General features: G+C 27.7%; 1 protein-coding gene across 3 annotated transcripts in view; it reads right to left on the bottom strand.

The window, feature by feature from the left end:
- The window catches only part of LOC127278485 (uncharacterized), a 141,717-nt gene that overhangs the window by 61,035 nt on the left and 63,610 nt on the right, over positions 1–17,072 (bottom strand). For all 3 annotated transcript variants that reach the window (XM_051300217.1, XM_051300220.1, XM_051300218.1), the window contains exon 5: positions 5,991–6,116. In XM_051300217.1, coding sequence (XP_051156174.1) covers positions 5,991–6,116 — 126 coding nt within the window. The remainder of the gene's footprint in view (positions 1–5,990; positions 6,117–17,072) is intronic.

The following is a 17,072-nucleotide window of genomic DNA, read 5'->3' as shown; positions in this document are numbered from 1 at the left end:
ATTGAATTATTGAAATAATCAATAAATTAATTAGTTCATTAAGATAATTAATATAAAATAAAAATAAATTTAAAGAATGAATTATTGAAAGCATTGGTCCTCTTCATTGAATGCGCATTTCCTATTCGGGTTTTCTGCCTTCCAATACGGTAGAACTTGGTCTTTTAGTGCGAACTAAAGTCTCCGAATGGATACTGCTCTTCAATTTTTCATTTGACATTACATTCTCATCCACGACTTCAATCCGGGTCATATTCTGCACTTTGAAACAGCCAGCTTAAAAAAATTAATTAATTCAATTTTAAAATTTCTTTCTAAAAATGAATATATGTATATGAATTATTCAATTACCAAGTAAAATATAATTAATAAATATACAAATATATTTATATTAATAAAAAAAAGTTTTAAAATTAGAATTATTGAATTACCAAGTATTAGAATTCTTAAAAGTTAAACGCCAACATTTAACTCACCTTCTTCTATTCCAATTTTTTTCTTCAACTCATCGATTTCTTTTTTCACTATTTAGTCATCATAATCAATTTTTCTAAGTTTTCAAACACTTTTAACACTTACACGTTTTGGTATTATTATTTAATTAAAATTAAAATAAATAAATATAGCTATATGACATTTTAAAGAAAAAACATTCAATATAATTAGAATCATTTAACACCAAAATATATATTTAATCAGAATATCTTATGTATAGTTTTCTCAAATTAAATGTGTCCTGCAGAGAAACTTATGACAGGTGTGACATACGATTGTTGCGACATACAATGGGTGTGACATGTGTGACATATGACAGGAGTGAAATACTACTGGTGTGAAATGTGTGACATATGACAGGTGTGACATACTACTGGTGTGACATGTGTGATATGACAGGTGTGACATACTACTGGTGTGATATGTGTGACATATGACAGGTGTGACATACTGTTGGTGTGACATGTGTGACATATGACAGGTGTGACATACTACTGTTGTGACATGTGTGACATATGACAGGTGTGACATACTACTGTTGTGACATGTGTGACATATGACAGGTGTGACATGTGTGACATATCATAGGTGTGACATGTATGACATACGACTGGTGTAAAATATATGAAATGTGACAGGAGTAACATGTAACAGGTGTGACATAAGACACCTGTGACATATGTGACATGTGACATGTATGTCCTTTTTATAATAGGACCACTTTTTTCATTGTAGGGCCCAACATTGGGCCCCGGGCCCAATTTTTTGGTTTCAAAGATGTACATCTTTTTGTTTGGAACAACTTTTGTCTTGAACATTTTTTACGAAAATTCGTACTTTTCGAGATATTTTCAAGTTTCCATACTTTTGGAACACCCTGTATACTTGTTTGTCATTGTTTCTGTTCCTTCCTCATGTAATTTATATTTAATTAATTTATATGTAAGATGGAATATTTGCGTTTAAATTTTATTTTCGTTGGTTGTAAGTATTTTATGAATGATCTATATACAATGTTTGAGTTGATTTTTTTATTTTACTATGGTTGGTTCATATTTTTGTTCTTAATTATGTATGGTTTTATTAGAAAAAAATTATTATTTCAATATGGAATGATTTTATATTTTTATTATGTTATTGAATTTTCCTTTTTCTAATATGTAATAATTTTCTGTATTTTAAATATTGTTCTTATGATTTGCCTAGAACAAAATAAAGATACTATTATTATAATTATTATTATTATATTTTCCAAACGGCTTGCTTGTTTAAGAATCCCTACTGTGAAGATGTAGAGAATAAGTTCCTGAAGAAAATAATCCATATTACATTGAAATCAAATAATTTTTAAATAATTCTGTAGAAGCTATAAAACTAAAAAGGGCATATGAGATTAAGTATACTAAACTTGCATTAAAATAATATTTGCACCATAAATTGCTACCCATATGAGTATAAAATTCTAAAAGTATGAACCCATAATTTAAATTTTGTAAGAGTTATGGAGGGCAAAATAAAAATCAAAAAACTTATTTTTATGGAAAACAACTAGACGGATTTTAATATTTAAATATGTTAGAAATATAAGTAAGACAAATTAGAAAAAAAATTAAAAAATTTTTTTCAAAATAAGTCAAAAAATTTTTATTTTAAAATTAAAATAAATTTTTTGGGGTCATTTATTGACGTTACTCTTCCAATTTTTTTTCAAAAAGTACATTATAATGTTCCCTTTAACATATATATTTGTCAAATTTTTAAAAAATATACTTTTGGCGAAAAATGATTTTTTTAAACACCTCAACAGAACGCGATACGTCGGTAATCACGGTTTTCCGGCGGGGGGGGGGGGGGGTTTAAAATTGTTGAGCACCTCTAATTATTTTTTTGTAATTGGTAGTTCAAGGTGCCATGAAGTGAAAGCAGCAGTTTTTTAAAATAGTAATCAAATGACCCACCCTTCAAAACAGCATAAAACCAGTAGAAATTTAAAAAATCATGTTTTTCGAGAAAAAATATGTGGTACTTATATGTTGACTATTACCTTCAATTTTTTTGTAAATGTCCAGACAATACAACATATTCCTGCAATATTTGGCATATTTTACTGAAAAATGCTTGGAAGGGCCCCGGGAATACAGTAAATTTCCACCTGCTCTTATATGTTCCGAAGGAATATTCCATGAGAATTTGGTGGAAAGAAGTTATAGGAATAGTTCTGGATTATTTATAAGTTTTCTTTCAGGAAGATTTTACAAAAATAATCTGAAAAATTGCCTACGAAATACTTTTTAAAATTATTTTTTGGGAACTTATGTAAAAAAATAATATAAAAATTCAAGAAAAAATATAGAACATTTCCAAAAGAAATTATCAAAATATTCCAGGACTATTCCTGTAACTTCTTCCCACCAAATTCTCCCGGAATATTCCAGGAAGATTCCTTTGGAACATTCAAGATATTAATTCAACATTAGGAATAACGTAAGAAAAATTGATAAATCTGTTAAAATTGGTGAAAAAACATTTTATAATTAAAAAATATACTTCTAAGAGTCCACTTCTTCATTGTTTATGTTAAATTAATTTAGAATTTTCTAATTATTATTAATAAAAAAAGTAAAATTTGTTACAAATCTTAAGGGGTAACATCACCCAAACACTTTAAAAAATCGAATTTTTCTTTATATGCCATTTAAAATTTTGAAAATCTGACCTCATATTCGTAATGAGCATCCCCAAAAACCCCCGAGTAACAAGTTTTAACCCTTTAACGTCTGCGAGACGTATATGTCCCACTTGCAAAAAACCCTGTAACTTTTTTAAATATTAATATTTTTTAATGCCGTTTCACTCAATTTCTGCAGTAGAGATCGTAGTATCGAGAAAAAATTCAAGTAACGATGAAAAAATTTTTTAACATAAATAAATAACCGAAAGTTTATGCAAATCGCAAAAATCGTAAAAAAACCAGTTAGCTCGCGTACACAGATCAATGTCAAAAAAAAAATTATCGGACACGTTAACTGAAAGTTTTTGAACCACTGAATACAAATCTGGTACCAATTTTTAAAAATTCAAAATGGCGCATCATAGATGGCGCCCTAAACATAGAAAAAATAACTTACGTTTCCCAAGTAGTAATAATAATTATCAATAAGTGGCATTTGTTTTTAAGGGTTTTCGAAGTCGCTGATTAGAACTTGATGTCGAATTGACAATTTGACAGTTAACAGCTACAAACCAACTGTCAACTTTTCTAAAATTCTTTTATTTTAGGTGAATGTGACAGTATAGGGGTTTTCGGAGTCGCTGATTACGAATATGATGTCAGATTTACATTTTGACAATTGACAGCTGTCAAAACAACTGTCAACTTTTCTAAAAAATGATTATTTTTGACAAAAATCACAGTATAAGGGTTTTCGGGGTTGCTGATTACTAATATGATGTTAGTTTTTCAAAATTTTAAATGGCGGATCTAATATGACGAACGAGTTTCTCAAAAAATTTATTTAAGTTCAAGAAATGCACTACCCAAGATTTTTTGAAATATACTGAATACGAAACTAATGTCAGTTTTTAAAAATTCTAATCGATTATTCCAAAATAATGAAAAAAATTCAAAACTATATTTGAGATCGTAAATATCAATGTCTAAAAATTAATCATCTGTTTATTATTTACATTTTATTTATAAAATAATAGAAAAAATGTTGTTGTTATTATTATTATTATTACGTTTAATTTCAATTTATTTAAATTATATTGAATTAATATTTTTAAATTAATTTGTGATTTGCATCGTTATCATCATTTTCATAAAAACGCGCGCTTTACCTCGATACTTGATTGGCGCTTTGTTGACATGTATAGTCGCCAGGTATTAGCGCGCTTTACATTGTAATTGTACTTTTGTCCACAAAGTGGTGCAGGCGTAGTTAGGGTAAGTTCTCTCACAATCAAGACAAATTGAAAAGTATATAAGTACAGACAACTTTGAGATACAAATCTTACGAATTTTTCGTGTGTTCTTGCAGGTAGGTGGATATTAATAGTCTAAACATAAAAATCAGTTCTTTTCAGAGCTTTTCTTTTTCTTTCTTTCTTAGTTTCATATTCTGTCCTATTATCAGGTATTTTCAGTTGTTCTTTTCCTTTAAACCTGCATATCCAAGCAATTAAAAAAAAAATTCGCCTTATTGGATCCGCCATTTTGAATTTTGAAAAATTAATATCAAATAATTTCAAAACAATTATATAGGTTCGGTTTTCTTCTTCTGTCATATTACGTTTAAAAAAGGACAAAAAACAAATATGGTTAAATAATAAATATTCATAGTACTCTGTAAATTGCACTACGCTGCGCCCCCAACCGAGTGCACTACAATGCCTCAAAGCAGTTTCTCAACACGGACTTAAATATCTCAATAAAAATAAAAGAAAACGTCAAAACAATACTGGATTCGTGTTCTGGATTAAATTTTACATGAAAAAAGCACTTACTTGATTTTTTAAAAATGAATCTGATACTTTTTTTCAAGTCACGAAGAAGTGAAAATAAGGTTTCCAAATATAGTTTTTTCGAAGTGACGCCATAACTTTTTCTGAAGAAGCACAATAAATTCAGAATTTTGAACATGAACATCATTTGATACTATAAATCTACCATACCAACGGCAGATAATTCTATTAATTCGCTTGGTCAATAATGTCAGTGCAGTATATTACCCCCTTCTACTCTATTAATATTATTAATACTAATAATCACTATTTTTATACCTTTAACTATTGCCCTATATTATCTCCAGACGCAGAAATTAACTCTTTAGAAGTCTATTTCTCAATTACGAAATGTTTTTTGAACAATTTTAGCTGATTTATCAATTTTTTTACGTTATTCCTAATGATGACCCAATATTCACCCAGCGGGTGGTCTACAATTAGTAACTTGACTAAACTAAAAACAAAATATCGAAACTTATTAAAAAGAACTGGTAAGTGAGTGGCTAGTTCCAAGTGGAATTTTCTATCTGGGACGGTAAGGGGCCAATTTTTCAAAATAAGTTTCCAAGCGTTTTTTTCCAACAAAAACATTTTCCAAAAACATATTATTTTCCCAAACATGTTTAATATTTTCTCAATAATAATAATATTTATGTACGAAAACATGATATTCGAATTTTGTTTCGCAACAAATTCCCAATTGTTTTTACAACCATATTCATTCGTGTGTCAGTTCTGCAGTTAAAATTCTGGTTATCTTTGGGGAAATTGTCCCCTTTCGTTTTAAGTAAATAAATTTATATAAAATAATATATAAATATTTTTTGGAAAATTTTTTGTGCAGAAAAAAAATCGTTGGAATAAAAATCATTAAGAAACTGATTGGGGGAAAAGTATCCTACAATCATCTGGGACTATTCTCAAACAATCTTATTAAACATTTTTATTAGAGAAGTAATATTTAAAATATTTAAGAACAAATATTTTACCTTTTCAACTTCAGCGGATCTGCAGTCAGCGACATATAGTGATTTTGAAAACTTTAAAGTAGATCTAGCGCTATTCACTCTAATGGAAATCGTAGTGTTTGCATTTCTAACTGGTTTTCCAGTATCCTGAAAAAATACAGTATATAATAACATATAAAGAAGGTTTTAAACTTAAATGAATTTTTTCTATAGGAAAAGACAAGGGGTAAAATGCCTGTAGCGTACTAAGTGAAAAAAAAGTTAATCGGATCAGGCTGTAACTGGCACATAGTTTAGCCCTAGGGGTGAGTACTTTAACCACGAAGTATTGTTAGGTTTTTTTAAAAAACTGTAAGAGAGGGAGGGAGCACAGTGGGGCAGAATCCTAAAAACGTGCCGAAAACCCTAAAATTAAATTTTTTTAAAAAAAATATTTGACGTTCATAGCATTATTCTCTGACCTTCTCTGAGTTAGAAAAAACAATTTATAATGATTTGCAAGAAAATCTTATCCTTCTACGGTTTGTTGATATCGATCTTCCGTATTTGTAAAAATCAGCAAATTATAATAAAAAATACATCGTGCACGTAAAAACAGTATAAAAAGTTTAAATTTCAATATTTTTTCATTCTCTAAATTGGATTTGTCTCATGAAAACTGATGGAATACATTTGTATATTTTATAATTAATAATATTAATAAATAAAAAAACTATTTAACAAGGAAATCAATGAAAATGTTTAAAAAAAGAGTATAGATTTTTTGAAAACTAATTGAAAAAGTTATGAATCTGGCAAAATCTGGCAAATTTTTTTTTTAAATTAATAAGTAAACGACCCTTAAACTAACCCCACAAACAAAACTTGCCCAAATTTTCCCCTTTTTGCTTTAAATGTATTTTTATTCAATTACTGCAATTAAATTACATAATATTGCTGTTTTTATTACTTAAAAAGTTTTCTGTTTGCTGATTATAAATTTGAAGTCAGATTTATAAAAATTAAATATGGCGTACAAAAAGTGTAAATAGTCAATTATTTTTAATAAACCTTGGAATAAGGTGGTTTTTCCGTCATTACTTACCATTCTGCAGTAAAAGCGATAAAAGAGTGCAAAATTTTGCAAGATGCGCAATTAAATTCTAAAACACCTATGGCTGCGCAATAGATTTTTATATTTTATTTTTATTTTAAAAACATAACGGGACATATTTGGCGGATATAACGCTTGATGTATTTTAAAAAAGAATTTGTACATATTAAATATATATTTAAATCATAATTACGTTTCCGTCTTCCAGTAAATTTAATTAAAAAATTGCAAAACTAAATAATCACAATAAAATGGTTTTTTTTATTTATTATTTTATTCATAATAATTAAGTAATGAAAAATATGGATACTTTTTTTAAATAAAATATTCGAAATGAGCTTAAACGATTTTGACCAATCAGGTGTCTCTAAAAAATAACAACAAATTTATTGGTTACATAACTTTTCACATTGTTAAAAGACATTAAAGACTCGCCATTTTAAATATGTAAAGCTGACTTTGAATTCTTAATCATAGAACTTAATTTCTATAAAGAACTATTAACTTTTTAAAAAATCAATGCGCCATTTTGAATTTTTAAAAACGGACTTTAGATTCGTAATCAGCGACCTAAAAAACCCCCTGAAACTTATTTTTATAAAAATCCATTAACTTTCTCAAAATTAATCCACCATATTGGATCCGTCATTTTGAATTTTTAAAAACTGACTTTAGATTCGTAATCAGCTACCTAAAAAAACCCTTGAATCTTATTTTTATAAAAATCCATTAACTTTATAAAAATTAATCCGCCATATTGGATCTGCCATTTTGAATTTTTAAAAACTGACTTTAGATTCGTAAACAGCGACATAAAAAACCCCTGAAACTCATTTTTATAAAAATCTATTAACTTTTTCAAAATTAATCCGCCATATTGGATCCGCCATTTTGAATTTTTAAAAACGGACTTTAGATTCGTAATCAGCGACCTAAAAAACCCCCTGAAACTTATTTTTATAAAAATCCATTAACTTTCTCAAAATTAATCCACCATATTGGATCCGTCATTTTGAATTTTTAAAAACTGACTTTAGATTCGTAATCAGCTACCTAAAAAAACCCTTGAATCTTATTTTTATAAAAATCCATTAACTTTATAAAAATTAATCCGCCATATTGGATCTGCCATTTTGAATTTTTAAAAACTGACTTTAGATTCGTAAACAGCGACATAAAAAACCCCTGAAACTCATTTTTATAAAAATCTATTAACTTTTTCAAAATTAATCCGCCATATTGGATCCGCCATTTTGAATTTTTAAAAACTGACTTTAGATTCGTAATCAGCGACATAAAAAAACCCCTGAAACTCATTTTTATAAAAATCCATTAACTTTTTCAAAATTAATCCGCCATATTGGATCCGCCATTTTGAATTTTTAAAAACGGACTTTAGATTTGTAATCAGCGCCCCCAAAAACATAGAGTTACCATGTTTTTATATCAATCAAAGAATGTTTTGAGGTTTTCGGCACGTTTTCAGCATTCTGCCTCACTGTGGGGAGTTGAATTTTTTTGAAAAATTTAAACAGTGAATTTTTGAAGACTTGTAACTTTTAAGCATAAAGATAAAAAAAAATTTGACTTATATGTTTTTAAATGTTTTTTCCTGCTCTTTCGAATGTTGAAAACATTTTTTCAAAAAATTCAAAATTTGACACTTTCTTAAAAAATCAAAAAATTTTTTGCCTTTTTTTTACGTTCGGTCTTTTTTTTGTTTTTTTTAAGTTAAAGATGTGTATTTTTACCATAAAAAATATTGAGATGTCTTTTTTTTAATTTCGAGATATTAATTAATTAATTAATTCAATGTTAATAAAAAATGAAATATTTCACAAACAAATTATGTTTTCGTAATTCTGATGTTACTAAATGAAAGTAATTCCGCATCCAACGAGACCTTTATGAAGTACTTTGGATTAGTAGATTGTTAATAAACAATTGGCTGTACCAAGATAAACAGAAAATATTCATATTCTGAGTGAGAAAGATAGACAGAGAGTTTTTATTTTAATTTATTTTTCATTATTTAAAAATTTTGTAGCCCTTCTCTTTAAAAGTTTTTACCGCCTATGGAGATATTTTTCATCCTCCTGCTGTGTTAGACAATATTCTATTGTATATAATTGTATTGTTATTATTTTTTTATTACTTTAATTCAAAACAGATTTTAGCTCTCTCTTGCTAACTTTAGCCTGAGAAAAATAGACAATCTTATTTTGAGAAAGAGAAATATTATTATAGTAAGTTGTGAAAAATGTTATTTAAGAATGTTTGTGAAATTCTTTGGCATTTAATTATCCTCCTTTAAATACTGCACTGAACGTAAAAATGAAGAACATTGATTTTAGAATACTTTTTTCTCGAATTATAGACACTTTTTATAAAATCGGCCAATGTACGTATGCAGATTTTTTTATCTTATAAATTTACTAAATTTGAAAGATTTTTCAAATCATTGAAAAAATGAGACCGTAAAGTTGGAAATATGAAAGTAATAATTTTAGCTTTATCACGTCCAGCTGCCGTTAGATGGCAGAAGCATGCAGGGAGCACAAAGTCGCAGCTGTCATTATTATTATTTTCCCACATAGCACAACTTCTTGCTGTAAGGTTACTATAAGGATATCTGTAGGGTTTCTAAGGTTACCGTGTAAGCCTACAGTAAACTTGAGGTCATCTTAAAACTTCCGGCTTACAGTAAGCTTACACAGTAAAGCTAAGGTAAGCTTACAAAGTAAGGTTGTGGTAAGCTTACACGGTAAGGTTGTTGTAAGCTTCCCATATGGTTACTGTAAGGTTGCTGTAAGGTTACTGTAAACATAAAGTAATATGAAAATATATTAAAAATAATTATACTATAATATATAATATATTATAAATTTTTTTTATCGAAAATTATATACTTGGTAAAGTACTTAATAAACCGCAATAGGGTTTGTTAAATAAAATTTACTGCGCAGCCGTATGTGCCATAGAAAACTACTGCGCATAATTATTAATAAAATTTACTTATTAATAACATTCTATGTTCACAGTAACCTTACAGCAACCTTACATCAACCTTACAGTAACCTTACACTAACCTTAAAGGAAGCTTACAACAACCTTACCATGTAAATTTACCACGACCTTATTGTGTAAGCTTACCTTTGCTTTACTGTGTAAGTTTACTACAAGCAAGAAATTTTAAGTTAACCTCAAGATTACTGCAGGCTTTCACGGTAACCTTACAAACCCTACAGATATTCTTACAGTAAGCTCACAGCAAGAAGCCGTGCTATGTGGGTTCCTATTTCCAATTTTGCGATCGCGTTCTTGCATGGATTCCAAAAATCTTTCGGATTTAGGAAATTTGTAAGATAAGAAATCTTAGTACATTGGCCAATTTTATAAAAAGTGTCCATAATTCAAGAAAAAAGTGTTTTAAATTCAATGTTTGTCAATTTTACGGTCAGTGTCGTATTTATAGGTCGATAATTAAATGCCAAAGAATTTCAGAGACCTTTGAACACTCTTAAGTAAATTTTCCTTCTTATGAAAAGAGTAGATATGCAAATGAGATGAGAAGAGGAAAATATTACCTGTTTTTCTATAGAGAGAGCCAGAAGAAAAAGCGTTTTCGAAGCAGGAAGGATAAACTTACTTTAACAGTTTATAGATAGAGTGAAATAGAAAACCGTAAACGATAGCTATTGTCAAAAAAGGAAAATCTTACCTATTTCTCTATAGAGAGAGCGAGAAAAAAAGCGTTACCGAAGTAGAAAGGATAAACTTATTGAAACAATTTATAGATGGAGTGAAACAGAAAAGCGTAAATGATAGATATAGCTTGAAAAAGAAAAATCTTATCTTTTTGTCTATAGAGAGAGCGAGAAGAAAAAGCGCTACCGAATCAAAAAGGATATACTTATTGTAACAGCTTATAGATACAATGAAAAAGAAAAGCGTAAAATATCAATGTCTTTCATTTTGGGTAGGTAAAAGAAATTCTTATGTAATTGTTTAAGAATAGTGTGAAAAGGAAAAGCGTTGTTATTTCAGTAGAAAAGATGAGAAAACAAATTGATTTGTTTCTCCTTCATCAGAGCAAGAAGAAAACTTTTTCTTAATATTTATTATTTAAAAAGTCTTTGAAAACTGATATAGGCCTGACTATATGTTAGGCCATTTGGAGCGCATTTATAGAAATAGAAAATGTGGAGAATAAATGAGGCATTTCTATGTTTTACAATTGACTGCGTTATGTTGTTAAGAAGAATTATGTATAATTTAGAGTATAAATTTTGACCGAGTCAATTAAGAGGTTTGTACTACATCTTTTTTCAAAAAAATCGATTTTCTAAAAACTGTATATTCTTATAGTAGATATATGTAGAAATTCTATGGACACTATTATTTTGGTTGGAAACTTCGGTAAAATATCGAAAAACAGGGTATTGTGTAAAAGTCACGCGCTCATAGATCGTACTCTTCTCAAGTACAATGTATGCGCTTTTATAAATATATAGCTGTATAAATATATATCAAATTACACATCTATGTACATAAGTATATATAAGTATATACATATATGTATTTAACAGAATATATACATGTATATAATGTATCCTGTCGTGTAAGAGGGTATTTTCTTGAAAAAGGACATGTTTTCGTAAATTCGCTTTTTCTCAAAACAACGTTTTTTGACCTGGCGGACATCATAAAAGCAAAACTATTGCACCCATTAAGCTCAAATTTTTATGGCTTATTCTACACAAATACCGCTATCGTCGGAACTAGAATCATAATTTTTCATTAATATTTAACCCTTTTTTAAAACAATTTAAATTGAAAAAACAAGGTCAAAAATGAAAAAAGTCCGCCATTTTGTTTTTTTTTATCGAAAATAGTTGATTGTAGTTCCGACGATAGCGACGAGCTTACTTTTCAAGAAAATATCAAAAATTTTATTTTTCGATGACCTGAATTGGAGATGTCGTGTCCGCCAATCACAAGTAGGGGTATTTTCAGGCGGTCATGACAGCAAGATAATCCATAATAAATAAGGAATAAAATTTTTTTTTAATAGTTTAAAACCCCTTTCTTTAAGTATAAAAAGTTTGAAGTAAATAAAATAAATTTTGTAATAAAAAAAATATTTAAGAAAAGTCACTGACAAGTACACCTACGGAAGTGATAATCTCGAATTTAATAAAACTTGGTGTAAATGTAGTACTTGGAAAAATTAGAGACCCGTATATTTTTATATCTGCCATGATCCACTTTAAAGGGTAGAAATAACCCCTTGAAGTTATAGGGGTATAATGTCATAATAAGAGGCTGTGGTCAAACTATTACAAATAGCTAAACACTGAATACTGCAATGAAAACATTAGAAATAAAGATAATTTTCCATAGAAAAATATTTAAAAAATTCAATTGTTGAAACAATTACTTGAGATCAACAAAAATCTTAAAATCTTATAACGCCATTTGATTTTACAAAAAAAAAGTACAACGGAACTGTGTCTAGAAAATTTTTTGTTATTTCATTTTATATAAAAAAAATTAAATAAACAATTTTATAACTAATAAGAACTTCGCTTCGACAAAACGATAACTATCTAATTTTACAGCAAAAATACGACGAAACTGTGCCTGGAAAATTTTTTTTAAGTTCATCTTACATAAAAAAATTAAATGTACAATTTTATAACTAATAAGAACTTCGCATCGGTAATGGAAAAACCATAATAATATTTATTGAGATTAAAACTTATTGGAAAAATTTTTTTTAAAACAATTTGATAGAGGAAGTTAATACAGCGCCAGCGGCATGATAATTGTTAATCCTATAACGACTGCGTTGATATTTTTTTGAAAAATTTGTTAAATTGTTTATAACAAATTGTTATAAATAATTATTTTTCAAATAATATTAAACGTGAAAATTTATTGCTAAGTTGAAGCGAAATTCTTATTAGATATAAAACTGTTTATTTAATTTTTTTATGTAAACTGCAAGAAAAAGAAATTTTCAAGACACACTTTCGTTGTACTTTTTCCGTAGAATCGAATGGCGTTATTAAATTTTAAGATTTTTGTTGTACTCAACAATAATTGATTAAACAACCCAGTGGGCAAAAAAACCAGGATCGTTTTAAAAACGTTTAAAGAACATTTTTAGAACGTTTCATGTCTGCCAAATAATATTCTAGAACATTATTTGAACATCTATGTTCTTAAAATGTTTCAGAACATTATTTAGTAGACATAAAACGTTCTAAAAATGTTCTTAAAACGTTTTTAAAACGAACATGGTTTTTTGCCCACTGGGAATTAAATATGTTTTTATTTTTGTGTGAATAATTATCTTATTATCAAACGTTTTCATCACGGTGTTTTCATTTCATGACGCCACAGACAAATTTCGTACTGTCGAAGCAAAGTTCTTATTAGTTATAAAATTGTTTATTTAATTTTCTTTATGTAAATTAAAATAACAAAAAATTTTGCAAGATACAGTTTCGATGTATTTTTTTCGTAAATTCGAAAAGTGTTATTATATTTTAAGATTCTAGGGAAAAAATTCGACGAAACTGTGTCTTGCAAATTTCTTTTTCTTGCATTTTATATAAAAAAATTAAATAAGGCCGATTCCACGTGAGATTTATAGTCGAAGTTTAAAATTCAGATAAATATATTTTTTTCTTATTCTTTGTAGAAAAACATGAAATATGGGAGGATGGGGTAAGGATAGTTAGGTAAGACATTTTTAGATCTAGCAGCTAAAATTCAATAGGCATCGGAAAAAGAATAGTATCGTTCGAAAGCCTGTTTATTTAGCTACAATTTTATAATACATTATTTTGCTGTGGATTGCAATGCCTTCGAGATATTAGCGGAAAATTAAAAAAAAAATTTAACTATCCTTGCCCCACTATTGGGGCAAGGATAGTTATCAAAATTCTTTTTACGAAAAATAATCAAAAAAAGATATTAAATTTGGGGTTTTTTTAATTTCATTGGATAAAAGCACCTCAAAACACTTCAAAGCACTACCAAAAAAATTTTTTGGACATAAATAAATATTTAAAACAGTTAATATCTGAAACAGTGTTTTAAACAGAACTGAGACATTTTAGAAAAAACAGGATTTTCACAAATAAACACGTAGCTTCCACAAATGATATCGCATCAAGATCAAATTTTTCTTGACGTCTTTTGGTGTTAAAACAAGTATATATGATGAATGGTGCCCTTTTTAAACAAGCAGTGTAGGCAATAGAGCCACTAACTATCCTTGCCCCATCCTCCCCTACGTATTTTTTTATTTTTCAAAAATCGGACTAATATTTTAGTTATTAATTTTTGAAATTTTGGCTTTGCGAAAGTAGACCTTTTTTTAATGGCTTATATCTCTGAAAATATTAAATTTGGTAAAATCTTGCAAAAGAATAAAACTTTTGTTTTTTTCTTCAACTTTTAAGAAATTTAAGAAAAAAATTTTTTTTTTTAATTAAATGAATTTATAAAAATTGCGTGCAAGCTCCACGCGCGCTACGCTGCACAGTGGGGCACGGACAAATTAACATAGAGCCTACAAATTTCAACCGATCTTGACGTTCTTGGTCTTATTTTAAAGATGATATAATTCTGCATAACGCCTTTTATTTTGTTTTTCGAAAAAAAAATTTTTCAATTATTTATACAATTTTTATAAACAATTTTAATGACTTTAGTTCCTCATTACGAAATTAATAATATAAGGAGAGAAATGTGCAATATTATTAGTCAAGGTAAACGACTAATACTTACTTTAATTAATTTTTACACATAGCATTGTTTAAACAACCCTTAAATAACAAATACATAGTACCGCTGCTTTTACATATTTCAGGTTTAGGTTTGCTTTATGTTTTTTTAAAAATAATGTATTTTTATAATATTTAACAAAATTAATAATTAATTAAACACTTTTTATATATTTAATAACAATTTTATATAAACAAAATATTTTTTTGTTATTTTTCCCCAGTCCCTTTCCTTTATTTTTTAATTATTTCTCTCTGTTAAAGACGGAAGTTAATTAACAAAAGAAAATAAAATAGATAACTTGACGAGAAATAATAAATATATAGAAAGAATACTAATTTTTATTATTTAACAATTCCGCTTATTTGGAAAGCGTAAATGCTCTTCGCTAAACAATTTTAGAATAAGGTAGTGGACTACACTACCGTCCGAAATTGTGCGAACTCTGCTTTTTCAACAACTATAAAACTGTTCAAATCTTCAAAAATATTAAAACTGAATTTTTTTCCTCTTTATTTTATTAAAGTTAATAAAATTCTGAAAGAAATGACACCTTGACAAAGAGAATATGTTAATTTTTCAATTAGATATCTCAGAAAAACCCAATTTTTAATGTTTTTACTATTTTTTTTATATCTCTGGCAAAAATTAATATTTTTAAACGTTCTTAGGCTCATTGAAATCGTATTTTGTTATGCAATTCAAATTATATAAAACAATTCATGAACACATTCTTCCCTAGTGTATGCAAACCGTGAAAGTTGGCTCATAAAATGTCAAAAAATTTAAATTTAATTCTACAATAAAATATAATGTTTAAAAATCAAGTAAATATATCATTCTAAACTTCTCTGATTTATATAAGTAAATTTAAAATTTATACATTTTACTGATTATTTTTTGTCATATAAATATTAATCACAATTTTTTGACATTTTATGAGCCAACTTTCACGGTTTGCATACGCTAGGGAAGAATGTGTACATGAATTGTGTTATATAATTTGAATTGCATAACAAAATACGATTTCAATGAGCCTAAGAACGTTTAAAAATATTAATTTTTGCCAGAGAAATAAAAAAAATAGTAAAAACATTGAAAATTGGGTTTTTCTTAGATATCTAATTGAAAAATTAACATATTCTCTTTGTCAAGGTATCATTTCTTTCAGAATTTTATTAACTTTAATAAAATAAAGAGGAAAAATTTTTAGTTTTAATATTTTTGAAGATTTGAACAGTTTTATAGTTGTTGAAAAAGCAGAGTTCGCACAATTTCGGACGGTAGTGTACCTCTCAGTAAATTATTAATTCAATAAACCCGGATAGACGGTATTTAAGAGAAAATGTCAAAAAGAAACATGAGACAAAGTAATTCAATGTGAAATAAATAAATGGAGTCAAATTAAATTAACACTCAATTTATTTCAATTTATTCTCAATGTATTTGCTTTATACATGAAAAGAAAGGTTTAATACAAAATTCAATAATCAATTTAATTAAGCTACTTGACTTACGTCAAGTCTCACAAATAGCAACAAGATAGATTCTATCTTCAAAAATACAAATTTCTGTTTGTTATGTAGGATGTTGGTGTGTTTTGTGTATGTTTAATTTTATTTTAGAAGAAACTGTTTTATTAAAGTCAATTATTTAAAAAGACTCACCAGAATTATAATCGTAACAGAAAAGTATCGTATTACTCGTTGTTTTTCACTTGATACTTAGGTATGCGGAAGTCTTCTCTTATTTATTTTATTTATAATGAATTTCTCAAATAATTTCTATTTAACTTGTATATTTTCAAGACACTTGTACTTCATATTAATAAACACAAATCAACCCTTACTCGGGGAATAATCAATAACTTCAACCACTTTTTGTGGGACTTCAATAATATATAATCATCCGCCTTTCGCGGGAATCAACACAACATCCGCCTTTGCGGGAAATGATATTAAACACTTGAACGAATACTGATCATTCGATCACTACTGGCCGAAAGACCGACTATTTAAACTCTTTTAAACAATGAGATTGGTGACAATGATCAATCCCGATTCATGTAGAAGGAGAGTTGATTTTGCAACTGACTTCTCCTTATTTTCATGCAATTTCAACAACGTTGCATTTTTAACTGGGGTAGTGATACATTCAATCACCTACTCTACTTATAATTTTCATTAATATTACTTAATCTTCCAAAAGGG

This window comes from Leptopilina boulardi, unplaced genomic scaffold (genome assembly GCF_019393585.1).
Source record: "Leptopilina boulardi isolate dan_hultmark-lab unplaced genomic scaffold, ZJU_Lbou_2.1 LbouV2_204, whole genome shotgun sequence".
Classification (NCBI taxonomy): Eukaryota; Metazoa; Arthropoda; class Insecta; order Hymenoptera; family Figitidae; genus Leptopilina; species Leptopilina boulardi.
The sequence above is the reverse complement of the archived record's forward strand: the minus strand, read 5'-3'. Positions and strand labels throughout refer to the sequence as shown.